Source organism: Thalassophryne amazonica, chromosome 5 (genome assembly GCF_902500255.1).
Source record: "Thalassophryne amazonica chromosome 5, fThaAma1.1, whole genome shotgun sequence".
Classification (NCBI taxonomy): domain Eukaryota; kingdom Metazoa; phylum Chordata; class Actinopteri; order Batrachoidiformes; family Batrachoididae; genus Thalassophryne; species Thalassophryne amazonica.
In genome coordinates, this window is record NC_047107.1 from 123318033 (window position 1) to 123336786 (window position 18754).

Below are 18754 nucleotides of genomic sequence, written 5' to 3' on the forward strand. Positions count from 1 at the left end.
TGAGAGTGGCAGGAAAAAACTTCCTTTTAATAAGACGAAATCTCAAGCAAAGCATATTCTAGGGGGCAGCCGTCTGCTTTGACGAGGGCGCCGAAGACACAAAACACAAATGACACAGTTGGAAATCTATTCATTTAATGACCAATCATTTATCGATTTAATAACAAATTAATAATTTCAGCTTTTAAATAAAAAAATGTTTTCCAGTGTAAGAGTTGCTGATGGTTTCTGTATGTGTGGGTCAGATATATGTCATTCAAGTATAAGGCAGTTAAAAATGTTTGGCTGGACTCTGAGAGTATCTCCAGCACATTGTGTGTCAAACTGTACCGTCCTGTCAAATACCACAAAAACATACACACACCGTCAGAAGCATCACCAGCCAAGCACGAAGTCCCCTTTGTGTTATGTTTGTGTGTATGTGTGAGCGAGAACAAAAACGCCCTCGGGCCTGGGAGTCATGAATACCACATATCCATCCTATTAACCAGGCTGTCAATGTGCACGCAGTGAGAATACACACCACATTTACTTCCACTTTTACATGTTTGAAGTGCAGGATGCATAAAGAAGCACAGTCTGAAATATGTTAAAACACACTGTGGTAAAAAATGCAATATGCACTGCAAATCAGCATGCAGTGGGTGAACACAACATTTGATGCAGTGTGCTTTGGGGTGAATGTAAGAGCATGCTTTGGGGTGAATGTAGCAGAGTGTTTTGGAGTGAATGTAAGAGCGTGCTTTGGGGTGAATGCGGCAACCTGCTTTGGGGTGAATGTAAGAGCGTGCTTTGGGGTGAACGTAAGAGCGTGCTTTGCGGTCAATGGAGCAGCGGCGTTAGGGTGAATGTAAGAGCGTGCTTTGGGGTGAATGTAAGAGCATGCTTTGGGGTGAATGTAAGCTCATGCTTTGGGGTGAATGCATCAACCTGCTTTGGAGTGAATGTAAGAGCATGCTTTGGGGTGAATGCAGCAGCATGCTTTGGAGTGAATGTAAGAGCAGGCTTTGGGGTGAATGCAGCAGCGTGCTTTGGAGTGAATGTAAGAGCATGCTTTGGGGTGAATGCAGCAGCGTGCTTTGGAGTGAATGTAAGAGCATGCTTTGGGGTGAATGCAGCAGCGTGCTTTGGGGTGAATGTAAGCGCGTGCTTTGGGGTGAATGCCACAACCTGCTTTGGAGTGAATGTAAGCTTGTGCTTTGGAGTGAATGCAGCAGTGTACTTTGGGGTGAATGTAAGATCGTGCTTTGGGGTGAATGTAAGAGCGTGCTTTGCGGTGAATGAAGCAGCGGCGTTAGGGTGAATGTAAGAGCGTGCTTTGGGGTGAATGTAAGAGCATACTTTGGTGAATGTAAGCTCGTGCTTTGGGGTGAATGCAGCAACCTGCTTTGGAGTGAATGTAAGAGCATGCTTTGGGGTGAATGCAGCAGCATGCTTTGGGGTGAATGTAAGAGCATGCTTTGGGGTGAATGCAGCAGTGTGCTTTGGAGTGAATGTAAGAGCATGCTTTGGGGTGAATGCAGCAGCATGCTTTGGGGTGAATGTAAGCGCGTGCTTTGGGGTGAATGCCACAACCTGCTTTGGAGTGAATGTAAGCTCGTGCTTTGGAGTGAATGCAGCAGTGTGCTTTGGAGTGAATGCAGCAGTGTGCTTTGGGGTGAATGTAAGAGTGTGTTTTGGGGTGAATGCAGCAGTATGCTTTGGGGTGAATGTAAGAGCGTGTTTTGGGGTGAATGTAAGAGCGTGATTTGGGGTGAATGCAGCAGCATGCTTTGGGGTGAATGTAAGAGTGTGCTTTGGGGTGAATGCAGCAGCATGCTTTGGGGTGAATGTAAGAGTGTGCTTTGGGGTGAATGCAGCAGTGTGCTTTGGGGTGAATGTAAGATGCGTGCTTTGGGGTGAATGCAGCAGCATGCTTTGGGGTGAATGTAAGAGCGTGTTTTGGGGTGAACGCAGCAGCGTGTTTTGGGGTGAAGGCAGTGTGTGATTGGTCACTGCGTGCAATCATATAATTCTACAGAAGACACTGTGTCATCAGAGCTCTGCAATTCGGTGCTTCAGTCATGCTTCACTGCTCCTATTCAAACTGTGATTAGTCCACATAAAACATGAAATTTTGGCTCCAAACTTTTTTACGTCAGAAATATAAAATCCACTGCAGTTGTTCCAGGTGTTTTTCTCAAACAATGCAGAATTTTTACTTGCATGTGTCCCACACACTGTAATGTCTGCTCGTCTGTCACGGCTGTTTCCCATGGACACACCCACACCCACTCTCACTGACCATCACCAGCTGAGCATAAAGTTCAGTTTGTCATGTGAGTATCTGTGTGTACGTACATGCGCAGTGAAAGTGTGCATGTTCCCTGGGGGCAGGGAGTCATGAATGCCAAAAACAAGGACCCGTAAAGCAGCCACACTTCAGTCCTAAAAACAGTGGTATGTAAAAGTTTGGGCACCCCTGATGATTTCCATGATTTTCCTTTATAAATCATTGGTTGTTTGGATCAACAATTTCAGTTAAATATACCTTAAAGCAGACAAACACAGTGACATTTGAGAAGTGAAATAAAGTTTATAGGATTTACAAAAAGTGTGCAGTAATTCTTTCAACAAAATTAGGCAGATGCATAAATTTGGGCACCCAACAGAAAAAAATACATAAATGCATAAATATCCTCCTAACAGCCTCTAAACACTTCCTATAGCTTCCAATGAGAGTCTGGATTCTGGTTGAAGGTATTCTGGACCATTCTTCTTTACAAAACATCTCAGGTTTGTTGGTTTCCGAGCATGGACAGCCCGCTTAAAATCACACCACAGATTTTCAATAATCTTCAGGTCTGGGACCTAAGATGGCCATTCCAGAATGTTGTACTTGTTCCTCTGCATGAATGCCTTAGTAGATTTTGAGCAGTGTTTAGGGTCATTGTCTTGTTGAAAGATCCAGCCTCAACGCATCTTCAACTTTGTCACTGATTCATGAACATTGTTCTCAAGAATCTGCTGATATTGACTGGAATCCATGTGACCCTCAACTTTAACAAGATTCCCAGTACCTGCACTGGCCACACAGCCCCACAGCATGATGGAACCACCTCCAAATTTTTACTGTAGGTAGCAAGTGTTTTTCTTGGAATGCTGTGTTCTTTTTCAACCATGCATACCATCCCTTGTTATGTCCAAATAATTCAATTTTAGTTTCATCAGTCCACAGCACCTTATTCCAAAATGAAGTTGGCTTGTCCAAATGTGCTTTAGCGTACCTCAAGCGACCCTGTTTGTGGCATGTACGCAGAAAAGGCTTCCTCTGCATTACAGCATCATACAGCATCTCCTTGTGCAAAGTGCGCTGTATAGTTGAACGATGCACAGAGACACTATCTGCAGCAAGATCATGTTGTAGGTCTTTGAAGCAGGTCTATGACAGTTCTCACCATCCTTCACTTTGGCTTATCTGAGGTTTTTCTTGGCCTGCCACTTCGGGCCTTAACTAGTACTGTGCCTGTGGTCTTCCATTTCCTCACTATGTTCCTCACAGTGGAAACTGACAGCTGAAATCTCTGAGGCAGCTTTTTGCATCCTTCCCCTAAACCATGATGTTGAACAGTCTTTGTTTTCAGGTCATTTGAGAGTTGTTTCGAGGCTCCCATGTTGCCACTCATTAGAAGAGATGCAAAGAGGAGAAACATTTGTAAATGGCCACCTTAAATACCCTTTCTCATGAATGGATTCACCTGTGTATGGAGGTCAACTTACCAAACCATTTTTGTGTTCCAATAATTAGTACTAAATGTATTCAAATCAATAAAATGACAAGGGTGCCCAAATTTCTGCACCTGCCCAATTTTGTTTAAATAATTACTGCACACTTTCTGTAAATACTAGAAATTTCATTTCACTTCTTAAATATCAGTGTGTTCGTCTGCTATATGACATATTTAACTGAAATTTCTGATCCAGACAACCAATGATTTATAAACTAAAATAGTGAGTTATCAGGGGTGCCCAAACCTTTGCATACAACTATACCACAACAGAAAACAACAAGCTTCAAGGATGTTTCTCCAAATTCTTAAAAGCTGTCAGCAAACAGGAAATAATTGCAGAGATCAACATCCAAAACCAAAAGCTCCCTGTTTCTTCGGACATAAACACACCTTCTATTTGCATGTTGTTTCTTATATCTGGAGTATTTGATTGACAGTAGGTTGCAGTGCTGGCATGCACCATCAGGAGACAGGTGCTCCTGTGGCACTGTCGGGTGTGCATGGTGTCCCAACGAGATTCCTCATCAACAAGCTGCAACATGCAAATTTAACAGCTTTATGGACGTTGGAGGCATTTTCACTTCTGACAGTAAACTGGGCTGTTTTATAGATTATAGTGTTTGTGCAAAAAAACAGAAAAAAACAAAACAAACTTCCTCAACAGTGATGACACCCCCACCTGAAATCTTTAGGAGTATGTGGCCCCTCCAGGCTGTTGTACTCTCTGGAAGCTGCATTTTAAATTAAAGCTGCAGCATGCAGGATTTAGGGGAGTTCATTAGCAGAAACGGAATGCAGTATTCATACACATCTGTTTATACGGCTATAAATTACCTGCAACAATGAACTGATGTGTCTTCATAAGTTTAGAGTGAGCCCTTCATATCTACATGGCACCAGTATCCCCATCGTCTGAGTCCTCCCAGCTGTAAATGGGGGCTGTGGAAGTAGCCTGTGTTGCAGTGCCATCTCATCCAAGGGCTGGTGAAAAGCACTGCATGTACAGTGCCCTCCAAATGTACTGGAACACTTGGTATTTCCACACATTTTAATTTGTTTATGCCATTTGAAATACAAGTAAAAATACAAAAATAAATAAATACATTTCTAAAATTATCTTCCTTAAACTCAAACTCAAAGCAAATCTCTACAACTTGATATAAAGTAATTAAAAATATGAAAGTCAAGATGATGGGTTGCAAAAGTAATGGTATAATACCTGTAAATAATCAGTTTTATTGCTAGTTTTCTTCAGACAAGTCAGGGGATGGATACATGTACATGTCCAAGTCACTGAATATGTTTTGGACTTTATTTACATCAATTATGAAGAAATACAAACAGTATGGCACTCTATGGTAAATCTGTGTGGACTAGACACACAGTGACTGCATTTTGTATCCCCACTTATACAGCTTCATGATGAAGTAGTACAAAGAAGGATTTTCTTTCACCAAAACATCACATCTAGGCTGACATCTCAGATGCAACTTTTGACACCACTTCATCATGAAGCTCCATAACTGGGTACCTCATGAAGATCCACCTCGGACCCCCGAGTGAAAACAAGGGAGCAGCTGAAGGGACTAAATTTTACTGTGCCATATTCCATCTTCAAAGATCTTTGAGAAGCGCATGGTGCATCAACACTCTTGTATGTACGTGCGTTTTTGTCCGTTGTCTGGCGTCACATGCAGCATTAATATCAAACTTTGTTGTGCACACTGTACAGATATGAGGAACGAAGTGAGCAGCCATGTAGTTAGTTTAAAATCTCTATATCAACAGGCATAATTAAAATCACTGAGGGACCCCCGACTTCACACACCCACTAACAGCCGCACCTGTCGCCGCTGGCAACCTCATTATGGACAAACATTATTAGGCTTCTTTTGACTGAGGAACATGTTGTTTCTTGCACTTTTCACACCACCCTTTAATGTCACACTGACAATCACTGAAATAAACAAACAGGGTAACCACATAACCTCATTACCTCCTCCGCTGATCGGTGGAGGCTAAAATGAGCTGATCACACTCCACGGTTTTGTCAAGAAAAGAGGACAAAAATGTGAATCTGAGGCACAAATATACCAGAAATCTAATTTCATGACTCTTAAAGGGCCCCTTCAAAACACCTGGGGCAGTTTTGTGTTGCTGCTTTCGAAAACAGAGTTTGAGCTCAACCTTTCTATCTGCTCCACCACGGAGGTTACGCCGATACCTGCAGTACCTGCTGTCTGTCAACTCAAATCACATGAACTATGAACTAACAAGAGGGGTGTGGCGGGGGCACGAACCATGAAGAAATCTGTCCTCTTCATTTAACTCGTTCTAATGATATAGTCCAGGGGTGGCCAAGTTCGGTCCTCAAGAGCCACATTCCTGACACTTAGTTGTCTCCCTGCTCCAACACACCTGAATCCAATGAAAGACTCATTAGCAGACTTTTAATGAGCCTTTCATTGGATTCAGGTGTGTTGGAGCAGGGAGACAACTAAGAGTGTCAGGAATGTGGCTCTTGAGGACCGAACTTGGCCACCCCTGATATAGTCCATGGGCCAAGCAGGTTTTCGGTACCACTTAAGGTGACTAAACAACACTTAGAATCCAGCCTCAGTGTATCATGGCCTACACAAAAATGTATGATAGCAATCTCAGGGTGGTAGCTGTAGCCAGGTAGGGGTCAGTGAAGAATTACACAGAGGTCAAACTTTAAAAATGCTCCAATCATGTTGAAAACTATATCACATTACTTGTCTGGTCATAACTTTTTTTATGTGTTGTTTTAAAATTTTATTTTATATGTGTTTTATTTTGTAAATTTGTGTTTTTAATGTTAAGCACTTTGGACACCAGTCGGTGCTGTAAAGCGCTTTATAAATAAATGTTGATTGATTGATAACAATTCCAAAAAGGTATAGTTTGGACTATCTATGATGGAATGTTTTGGAGTTATGGGGTAAAAACAGGAAAAATTGTGGCAAAGGTCAGTTTCAGTTTGTACAGGGGTCAAAAGTTAAAGTTGTTCCAATTTCAGTACAGAATGATGCAAATTATTGGTTGAAATAAAAGGATTAATAAGTGGAATAGTTTTGACTGTGTTGAATGTTCGGTCTCCAAGGTAAAGGTCACACAAGGTCAACATCTATTGGATTCTATGACATGTGACACGTTACCCTGTAACATGATAACTAAGCATGACAGATGGTACAAACTATTCCTTATTAGAACCCTATTAACCCAAACAATAATTTGCATCATTTTTTTTTACTGAATTTTAGCAACTTTAACTTTTGACCCCTGTACAAACGGAAATTGACCTTTGTCACCATTTTTGCTTTTTTTCTCCATAACTCCAGAACATTCCATCATAGATAGTACAAACTATACTTTTTTGGAATTGTTATGATCATACAAATAATATGCTCAATGTGATTGGAGCAATTTAAAATTTTGACCTCTGTGTAATTCTTCATTGACCCCTACCTGGCTATAGCTACCACCCTGTGATGGCTATCATACATTTTTGTGTAGGCCATGATACACTGAGGCTGGATTCGAAGTGCCGTTTAGTCACCTTCAGTGGTACCAATTAGGTCAAAATTGATGACTGGCTCATGGACTAATAGTGAGACACAATCCAACCACTAGGGGCAGTGGGCAGCCACAGTCCGACACCCAGGAACCAGCTTCAGAAAGAGAAACGCTGTCTTGCGGTCAAGCGTAGAGAAAGGCACATGGTATTACTGTGCATGTTCCTGATGTACACTGGGGTTGTTTTGGGCAGCTTGGTGGCTTAGTGGTTAGCACTGCTGCTTTACAACAAAAAGGTCCCAGGTTTGAAGCCGACCTGATCCTTTCTGTGAGGAATTTGCATGTTCTCCCTGTTTGTGTGGGCTCCCTTCAGGTTCAGAGGTCTCAAACTGTTCCTCTTTGCAACCACACTCAAAAAAATGACTCATTGGATGAACTCCATTCAATTATGTGCAGGATTTCCATCTAATAAATATGAGAATGGCTATACGCCCAAACGTTGGGTCAATAAAGTAAATGTGCGAGGCCGCGAGCATATACGCCCAACCACAACGGACCAATAAGCGCTAAGCGCACTTGTAATCTCACTTCCGGTTTCAATGTGGGAAGGAAAAAAGGTAGATATTTTCTCACCGGCTGCGGGAGGGTTCGCAGCCCGTGGAGGAGCTGTGATTGAAATTACTCATAACCATCCCAAAGATGTATCGTTATCTTTGGCTGCTTTCAGTGATGCCGGTATTTGGTTAGACTCTTTCTCTCCGATTGTTCTGTCTGAGTTATTTTCATTAGTTACTTCATCCAAACCATCAACATGCTTATTAGACCCCATTCCTGCCAGGCTGCTCAAGGAAGTCCTACCATTATTTAATGCTTCAATCTTAAATATGATCAATCTATCTTTGTTAGTTGGTTATGTACCACAGGCCTTTAAGGTGGCAGTAATTAAACCATTACTTAAAAAGCCATCACTTGACCCAGCTATCTTAGCTAATTATAGGCCAATCTCCAACCTTCCTTTTCTCTCAAAGATTCTTGAGAGGGTAGTTGTAAAACAGCTAACTGATCACCTGCAGAGGAATGGTCTATTTGAAGAGTTTCAGTCAGGTTTTAGAATTCATCATAGTACAGAAACAGCATTAGTGAAGGTTACAAATGATCTTCTTATGGCTTCGGACAGTGGACTTATCTCTGTGCTTGTTCTGTTGGACCTCAGTGCTGCTTTTGATACTGTTGACCATAAAATTTTATTACAGAGATTAGAGCATGTCATAGGTATTAAAGGCATTGCGCTGCGGTGGTTTGAATCATATTTGTCTAATAGATTACAGTTTGTTCATGTAAATGGGGAATCTTCTTCACAGACTAAAGTTAATTATGGAGTTCCACAAGGTTCTGTGCTAGGACCAATTTTATTCACTTTATACATGCTTCCCTTGGGCAGTATTATTAGACGGTATTGCTTAAATTTTCATTGTTACGCAGATGATACCCAGCTTTATCTATCCATGAAGCCAGAGGATACGCACCAATTAGCTAAACTGCAGGATTGTCTTACAGACATAAAGACATGGATGACCTCTAATTTCCTGCTTTTAAACTCAGATAAAACTGAAGTTATTGTACTTGGCCCCACAAATCTTAGAAGCATGGTGTCTAACCAGATCGTTACTCTGGATGGCATTTCCCTGATCTCTAGTAATACTGTGAGAAATCTTGGAGTTATTTTTGATCAGGATATGTCATTCAAAGCGCATATTAAACAAATATGTAGGACTGCCTTTTTGCATTTACGCAATATCTCTAAAATCAGAAAGGTCTTGTCTCAGAGTGATGCTGAAAAACTAATTCATGCATTTGTTTCCTCTAGGCTGGACTATTGTAATTCATTATTATCAGGTTGTCCTAAAAGTTCCCTAAAAAGCCTTCAGTTGGTTCAGAATGCTGCAGCTAGAGTACTGACGGGGACTAGCAGGAGAGAGCATATCTCACCCATATTGGCCTCTCTTCATTGGCTTCCTGTTAATGCTAGAATAGAATTTAAAATTCTTCTTCTTACTTATAAGGTTTTGAATAATCAGGTCCCATCTTATCTTAGGGACCTCGTAGTACCATATTACCCCATTAGAGCGCTTCGCTCTCAGACTGCGGGCTTACTTGTAGTTCCTAGGGTTTGTAAGAGTAGAATGGGAGGCAGAGCCTTCAGCTTTCAGGCTCCTCTCCTGTGGAACCAGCTCCCAATTCAGATCAGGGAGACAGATACCCTCTCTACTTTTAAGATTAGGCTTAAAACTTTCCTTTTCGCTAAGGCTTATAGTTAGGGCTGGATCGGGTGACCCTGGACCATCCCTTGGTTATGTTGCTTTAGACGTAGACTGTGTTTCATAATTATTGTATGGCCTTGCCTTGCAATGTGGAGCGCCTTGGGGCAACTGTTTGTTGTGATTTGGCGCTATACAAGAAAAAAGTTGATTGATTGATTGATTGATCTAAAGTGGTTATGTTTGGCTCATCACACCCAGGGAACAGTGTCAAACTAACACCATCTTACAGCCAACAAGCGGCATTTTGTTCAAAAACTGTTTTGTCATTGTTAACAGGCTTCCTTCCGTTCAAAATGCTTATGAAGTTTGTCTGTTTTCATCCATTGCGGTGTTTTCGCAGTAATTAAAGACGGCGCCATTAAATGTGTCAAACATACACCGCAATAGAGCCTTAAAAAGTGGTGTAAAAAACGTAGTTTAGATGCACAAATCATGTCAAATACACAATCACGGTTGGGCGAATAAGATAAGAGATTATATTTATCTGCCCAACGGTTGGGCGTGTAACGTACACTGTATGACTTATATGCCCAACAGTTGGGCGAATAAGGTAGGACATTATATTTATTTGCCCAACAGTTGGGCGTATAGCCTTTGCCAATAAATATATGTAGTGCCAACTCAAAAAAAAAAAAAACACATGCATGCAAGATTATTTCATTTAATTTAATTTAGTTGGGACTGCATATTTTTATTAGATAGAAATCCAGTCCAATGAGTCAGTTCCATCTGCTCAAAGTGGTGTTAATCAGTGAAATCACCTGGTGGCTGCAAAGAAAACCTGCACCCTCTTGGTCCTTTCTGAAATCAGTTTGACACCTCTGTTTAAACTGACTGTAGCTGTTTGAATGAGTCTGTTTGTCCATGTGTGCTGGCCCTGCGATGGACTGGCGGTCTGTCCGGGGTGCACTGCGCCTTTCGCCAAATGACCATGAATGACCACTAAGCGGGTTCAGAAAATGAATGAATAATATGATGCATTAAAATGACCTGTTCAAAAAAAAAAAAATCTCTCTCTTTTTCATCATCACTGTGAGACTTGACATGTGACAACATTTTTGTGTAATTTCTGCACAGCTCTAAATTTCTACAATAAAAAGGATCATCTGTAGAATTTCAGTGTTCCAGTTGGATCTGGATTACGGTCAGAGCTGTGGTCATTTTTAGGTTCACGGGTCAAATGGTCGCACCATCACTGGCCTTGGCAGAGGTCTGTGCTACACTGAGTGCTGCTTCAGATCACCTGAACACATAATTGTTGTTGACATGTTAATAGAAGATACAATGAAGACCTGTGGGCAGACGGTGGTGTTGTGGCGCACAATGGTACATGATGTTCCAAAGAGCAGAACCTGCAGTCCACAGTTCACTGTTTCACTTCATTTCAAACCTGGTAATCACACGCACGTGTACAGTTAATCTGACGCGGCCGCACAAATTGTGCGCACATTTACGCGCAACAAACGGCTGAAAAGGCTCCAAACGCGCAAACATGCAGCAAACTACATACAAACGTCAGAAAGTCTACTTTATCATCATCATCATCATCATCATCATCATCATGTCACCCGCCCTTTGGACGTTTCAGACAAGAAACTAAAGCTGGTGAGTGAACGCGCGTCTTTTTTAGGATACATTATTGCGCAAAAACGCGTCGGCATCTGCGTTTTATATAAACAGCACAAAAAGCCCACAAACAATAACTTTTATCTGTTCCAGACAAACGTGTTGCGGAGATAAAGAGATTCAGATCTGATATCAGCTGACCTGCAGGCCGCCAGCACCGGACCCATCCGGTCAGATTTAACGCCTCCGTGCGTCCCGGTCATCCAGCGCACGCAGAGCGCGCGAACGAGCCAGAAAAGACCATAAAAACTCACCTGGACGCTTCACGTCAAGCCTCTTCAGAGTCCAGATTAATGATAATAAAAAATGATTTCACTGTTGAGTTTAAATGACCAAACAGCGCTTGATATGATCAGGTAGGACCGTGTGCGCATGCGCCGCTCCGGCGTCCAATCCGGTGTAGCATCTTGCATAACCCAAAAATATAATCCGGTCTAACCCCGGATAACCCAACTCCAGGCAAATCGTGCCAGAACAATACGCGCACAGCTGCATGGCAAATCTCTTTATGATTTTTTTTTTTTTTTATTTATCTGTATAAGAACGATATACTTAAATGATAAATGATCCATAAATGATATATAGACACTTTCAGTGTTAATTTAACACTGGCGATTTTACTGTGTATGATATGATAATCCCAAGTAAATAAAAAACACTGTGCAAGAAGTCACATTCACCTCAGTTATGAAGTTTTTTTACAAGCAGTGCAACAGACAAAAGATCAAATTTGCAGTTTCTCCAATCACAGCCACAGAATCCTATATGACGTTTTTATATCTAAAAGTTAAATTTACATAATATAATCCAAAGTAGTAAATCAAAAATACTGTGCAAAAATAAGTGATATTCCACTCAGTTATAAAGTTCTTAACAAGTGTTGCAACAGAAATGTTCTGAAAGTTTTACAGCGTGATTGAAATTCATTTAAAAAAAAATGTCTGACAACTCTCAGAAATTAATTCTACATTTACTTAATCAACCAGTCCCAGCTGTTTCAATAAAATACAATATTATATAAAGATAAAATGCAAAATTCAATAAAAATACAATAAACTGAAAGAAGTTGTTACGTTCTTCCCCCGCTTGCTCTTAGGTGCCTTCAGCCTTCTAGGTGAAGCAGCAGGACCTTCGTGGCCGGGATGACGGTGGGGGATCGAACCCACGCAGCTCGCACCAAAAGACCATTCCTCTACCAGGTCAGCCAAAGGGGAACTCCCCATTAGCCAAGCTAGCGGGAACGTCTTTTCAACTGGGACCCGGGACTTTCATCCCGCTACACATCTCCCCACCATTTTTGGCTTCGTCCCGAAGTCACAGGTGCATCTTAGCATACTCTGTGACCCACATCCTGTTCGTGATGCCAGACTGAAGCAGCAGGACCTTCGTGGCCGGAACGACGGTGGGGGATCGAACCCACGCGGCTCGCACCAAAAGACCGTTCCTCTACCAGGTCAGCCAAAGGGGAACTCCCCGTTAGCCAAGCTAGTGGGAACGTCTTTTCAATTGGGACCTGGGACTTTCATCCCGCTACACAGGATATGTTATCTCCGAGTAGTCCAGAGTCCCCTCTGCTGTGGGGGAGGGGCAAAGCAGAAGGTGTGGGAGGAGTTCGGAGCACCCATGGAGACAGACCTTTGGTTGGTACCAAGGTGCTTCTGGAGGACCATGCGGCACCTCAGGAGGGGAAAATGAGGAACCATCCAAGCTGTCTACAGTAAGGATGGGACTCTGACCTCAACTGAGAAGGTAATCGGTCGCCGGAAGGAACACTTTGAGGAACTCCTGCATCAGACTGAAGCGCCCTCTGTAGTTGAGGCAGAGTTGGAAGCTGATGGGGGATCATCATCAACTTGCCTGGTGGAAGTCACTGAGGTAGTCAAACAACTCCGCCATGGCAAAGGTTTTCTCAGGAGGGTGGATGGTGTCTCCCATAGGGTGAGAAGCTCAGTCAGGAGCTCAGAGTAGAGTTGCTGCTCCTTCATGTTGAAAGGAGCCAGCTGAGGTGGTTCGGCCATCTGGTAAGGATGCCCCCTGGGCACGTGGTGTTGCAGGCACATCCAGCTGGGGAAGACCCAGGATTAGGTGGAGAGATTATATCTCCACACTGGCCTGCACGGGAACACTTCGGGATCCCCCAGTCAGAGGTGGTCAATGTGACCCGGAAAAGGGAAGTTTGAGGTCTCCTGCTGGAGCTATTGCCCCCGTGACCCAATTCCGGGTGCGGTTGAAGATGAGTGAGTGAAGTTATGTCTAATCCTGAATGGTCAACATCAAACCCCAAACAAAGCTAGAAATCAACTTTACAAAATCTCATACCTTCAAATCGGTGGCGGTCGTTGTTAACCCGGGCATCGACCAATCCGGTATGGAAATTTGATTTGAACTCTGCAGTGTGATTTTGGCTTGTTTTATGCCGGATGTCCTTCCTGACGCAGCCCTCTTCGTTTATCCGGGCTTGGGACTGACACTCAGAATGTAATCCAGGCTGCACAGCCCATGTGGCTAAGAAACCCTCCACCTGTGCTCTGGACCCTTTCCCCTCAGCCCTCCTAAAGGCCAATATCTCTGACATCTCTCCTTTCATCACCACGATCATAAACCACTCCTTCCTGGCTGGCCATATCCCACCTTCAGACCACTACTGAAAAAACCACCTTGGATCCAGAAATCCTCTCCAATTACAGGCCTATTTCAAACATGCCATTTTTATCAAAGGTTCTGGAGAAAATGGTCGCTGCACAACTTCACAACCACCTCAAGCACAATAATCTTTTTGCGAAGTTCCAGTCTGGCTTTCACCCTGGCCATAGCACAGAAACAGCCTTGGAATGACCTTTAAATGGTATCAGATTCTGGTTCCCCATGTCTTCTCATCGTCCTTGACCTAACAGCTGCGGGGAGGTGATGGTCTAGTGGTTAAGGTGTTGGGCTTGAGTCCAGAAGATCATGGGTTCAAATCCCCGCCTGACTGGAAAATCACTAAGGGCCCTTGGGTAAGGCCTTTAATCCCCTATTGCTCCCGGTGTGTAGTGAGCGCCTTGTATGGCAGCACCATGACATCGGGGTGAATGTGAGGCATGATTGTAAAGCGCTTTGAGCGTCTGATGCAGATGGAAAAGCGCTATATAAATGCAGTCCATTTACCATTTTACCATTTTTTGATACAGTTGACCACAGAATCCTCCTCCATCTCCTGCAACATACCATTGGACTCTCAGAAAATGTTTTAAATTGGTTCACTTCCTATCTGACTGACAGAACCGGGCATGTCACCCTGGGCAAAGCAAGATCACACACCCAGGATGTCATCTGCTGTGTCCCCCAGGGTTCTGTGCTGGCCCCACCCTTTTCACACTCTACTGCTTCCCCTGGGCCAGGTCATCTGCAAGCATGGGATACCCTACCATTCCTGACATACAACTCTATCTGAGAACAACTCCCACTTCCACTGCTCCCCTGCCAACATCCACACTGACCACCTGCTTGGAGGAGATAGAGGCATGGATGAAGTTAAATTTCGTTCAACTAAACAGCTCTAAAACACAAGCCATTCTCATTGGCACTCCACATCAGCTCCACTTTTTCACCATCATCAGCCTTACATTCATTGGCCAAAACATTCCCCTCTCCATTTCTGTCAAAAGCCTAGGTGTCAAAATTGGCTCACAACTCACTTTTGACACTCACATCAAACATCTCTGTAAAACATCATTCTACCACCTCAGGAACAATGCCAAACTCTGTTCAACTCTTACCCTGGCTGATGCAGAGAAGCTCGTCCACGCCTTTGTCTCCTCCAGGCTGGATTATTGTAATGCACTCCTCATCAGGATCTTTGGCAGGAATTTACAGAGACTGCAGTACATCCAGAACAGTTCTGTCAGGATCCTGATGAGGGTGCACAAATACGACCACATCACCCCCATCTTCAAATCTTTCCACTGGCTCCCTGTCCCACTCAGATTTGAGTATAAGGTCTCCATCCTCACCCACCAGTGCCTTTATGGACATGTCCCCCAATATCTCAAGGACTGCCCCCCCCCCAGCTCCCCACACACACCCTCTGATCCGCAAATACAAACACCCTCAAAGCCCCCAGAACCAATCTCCGCACCGGTGACCGGGCCTTTTGCTCTGAACGCCCTCCCAGACCACCTGAGGGCTCCACAGACCACTGATGTTGTTAAACAAAACTTAAAGACATATTTAGTTAAGAAAGCGTTCCGCTAAATTTTAGTACACCTTTTACAGTTTTTATTAATTTTGTCTCGTGTCTCTGTCTAATTAAGTCTGCACTGTGGCACTTTGAGATTGTCTAAATGTAAAGTGCATTATAAATAAAAATGTATTATTATTATTAGTTATAATATTAGCACAAATTCAAAGTAGAATGAGGCCAAATAATATTTACTGATTAAATTCTGTGAAATGTTCTGCATTTTGAAGTGGCCTTGTGCCCAGAGGATCCTCAGTTCGAGTCCCTGTCACACAAGTAAATTGCGAAAGGTCCTTAATCCCCAAGATGCTCCCAGTGTGCAGTTGAGCACCATGTGTGTGTGTTTGTGTGTGTATGTGTGTGAGAGAGAGAGGCATCATTGTAAAGCCCTTTGAGCAAAATTCAAAGATTCAAAGCTTCTTTGTCACGTAGAGTACTGTGTAGAATATGATGACATTGTTATTTAAATGCTTTCTTCACACACGAGACAATGAACAAACAGGACAACTTTACATTAAGTACAATAAAATGCTGTCTAATATAACTAACAACCCTAATATCAATCTATATATCAATATATGAGCATCTACATCAGATTGAAAAGTGGCACAGAAATACAGCCCATTTGCCATTTCCTGCTCATTTTGCTTTATTTAGTTTTATTTGATTTATTTCTTCAGGATGCTGTGCAGAGTGAGAAGTTCCACTCTGCACAGCATCCGTGTGTTTGTCTAACAACTGCAGCAACTTTCCTCTATTGTAAACTGTCATCTACCACTAGGTGGGGCTGCCCACTCATACTGCAAAAAACTGCAGCTACACTGCCAGCTTGAGGAAACCAAATTAATTTTGGAGGAGGTGAGGATGATTTCTGCAGAGAGGTCACAGGAAAACAGACTGAAGAGGCAGAAATGAACTCTGGTGGAGTTAAACCTTTACTGGCATAACAGACCTGGACATTGAATAGTTAACACCGAGAGATCAATGAGATTCTCTGATCAAAGCTGGTCTGAGTGAAGTCACTCCAACACTATCCAATTAACTAATCAAACCCCCATTTTCTTTATTCTGTGTAAATAACATATTGATTGTGAAATCTCCTCCAAAAAGGTGTCATCTAAATAGACTTTGGACAAGGGAAGATAACCAATGACAGTCACTGGTTGTGTCAGGTGACAACTTTGGTACTTTGGTCTCCTTGGAGGTTCCTTGGGTACCAAGGTGGTTTAGCTCATTTTTAGACCTTTGGGTTAGAGTTACACACATCTAACATCCCTGTAGGGCCACCATTTTTAGTCTGATTAGTTTGTGAACGAAGCCTTAGTGTCAGTCTGTCTCCCTTATCTCCCTGCCTCATAAAACCAGGTCCTGGTGTTTCCTGACTTAATGCATTGTTGTGAAACTTGAGCGCTCACCAGTGATCTAAGTTGAGGACTGGATGTCACTGGTACTCAATCTCTTAGGAGGATCCCTGGGTACGGTTGGAATGACTTTGTGTCAAACCAATTGTTACTTAGCTGAAGAGTCCAACTTACATAGTGAGGAAACGTCAGTGACAGGATGTTGTCTGTGTGGTGGTTTCTCTGGGGATGATCCAGCACCTGGTGTTGGATCAGGTGGGTCAGTGTTGAGGACCCTAGGAACTGGAGAGGTCCATGGACAAGCCCACATTTCACCTGGCTGCTGCAGATAGAAGACTGGTGATGGATCAGCTGTCTGCCTGAATGGTTGCCAACCAGGGTCCAAAATGCTTCTGTGGTTGGTTGGTTGGTTGGTTTGTTGATAGATACATACATACATACATACAACCCCAATTCCAATGAAGTTGGGACGTTGTATAAAATGTAAATTAAAAACAGAATACAATGATTTGCAAATCCTCTTCAACCTATATTCAGTTGAATACACCACAAAGACAAGATATTTAATGTTCAAACTGATAAGCTTTATTGTTTTTGTGCAAATAATTGCTCATTTTGAAATGGATGCCTGCAACATGTTTCAAAAAAGCTGGGACAGTGGTATGTTTACCACTGTGTTACATCATCTTTCCTTCTAACAACACTCAATAAGCGTTTGGGAACTGAGGACACTAATTGTTGAAGCTTTGTAGGTGGAATTCTTTCCCATTCTTGCTTGATGTACGACTTCAGTTGTTCAACAGTCCAGGGTCTCCGTTGTTGTATTTTGCGCTTCATAATGCGCCACACATTTTCAATGGGCAACAGGTCTGGACTGCAGGCAGGCCAGTCTAGTACTTTTACTATGAAGCCACACTGTTGTAACACGTGCAGAATGTGGCTTGGCATTGTCTTGCTGAAATAAGCAGGGATGTCCCTGAAAAAGACGTTGCTTGGATGGCAGCATGTGCTGCTCCAAAACCTGGATGTACCTTTCAGCATTAATGGTGCCATCACAGATGTGTAAGAGCCCATGCCATGGGCACTAACACACCCCATACCATCACAGATGCTGGCTTTTGAACTTTGCACTGGTAACAATCTGGATGCTCTTTTTCCTATTTTGTCCGAGGACATGACATCCATGATTTCCAAAAACAATTTGAAATGTGGACTCATGAGACCACAGCACACTTTTCCACTTTGCGTCTGTCCATTTCAAATGAGCTCAGGCCCAGAGAAGGCGGCGGGGTTTCTGGATGTTGTTGATGTATGGCTTTCACTCTGCATGGTAGAGTTTTAACTTGCACTTGTAGATGTAGCGATGAACTGTGTTAACTGACAATGGTTTTCTGAAGTGTTCCTGCGCCCTTAAGATCCTTTACACGATGCCAGTGTTATGTGGACCGCTGAAGAGGAGGTACTGCTGGCCCACCACCACCAGAGGGCGTCCTGTTTGGAGTGCGGGCTCCAAGCACGAGAGGGTGCCAGACCCAGAGGAAGTGACAGCTGTCACTCATCGCACCAGCTGTCACTCATCTACACCAGTACATAAGCCGGACTGCAACACAACATTAAATTGTTACTTTTTGGCTTACTCATTGTCCGTTCATTTGCGCCCCCTGTTGTGGGTCCGTGCTACGACACCTTCACAACAGGATTTCTTGGCCAATCGTCATGGACTCCGAGGGGCGTCAACCCAAGTTTGAACGGCCAATGGAAGAGCCAGGAGCGCAGGCGTCAGCGGGAGGCGTGTTGAGTGAGCTGCAGCAAATCTTAACCACCTTCACGGCTCGGCTGGATTTAGTGGCCAAGCAGAATGTTCTCCTTAACCGGAGGGTGGAGGCTCTCACCGCCAGGGTGGAAGCGCGCGATCAGGGC

The 18754-nt window shown here is 43.3% G+C and overlaps 1 protein-coding gene across 1 annotated transcript in view; it reads right to left on the minus strand.

Moving 5' to 3' along the window:
* The window catches only part of LOC117510006 (trichohyalin-like), a 57780-nt gene extending 42512 nt beyond the window's left edge, over positions 1-15268 (minus strand). Inside the window, exons 1-2 of the mRNA XM_034169613.1 lie at positions 15178-15268; positions 15013-15090 (exon numbers count right to left, since the gene is read on the minus strand). Coding sequence (XP_034025504.1) covers positions 15013-15090; positions 15178-15268 — 169 coding nt within the window. The remainder of the gene's footprint in view (positions 1-15012; positions 15091-15177) is intronic.
* Between the last annotated feature and the right edge of the window lie 3486 nt (positions 15269-18754).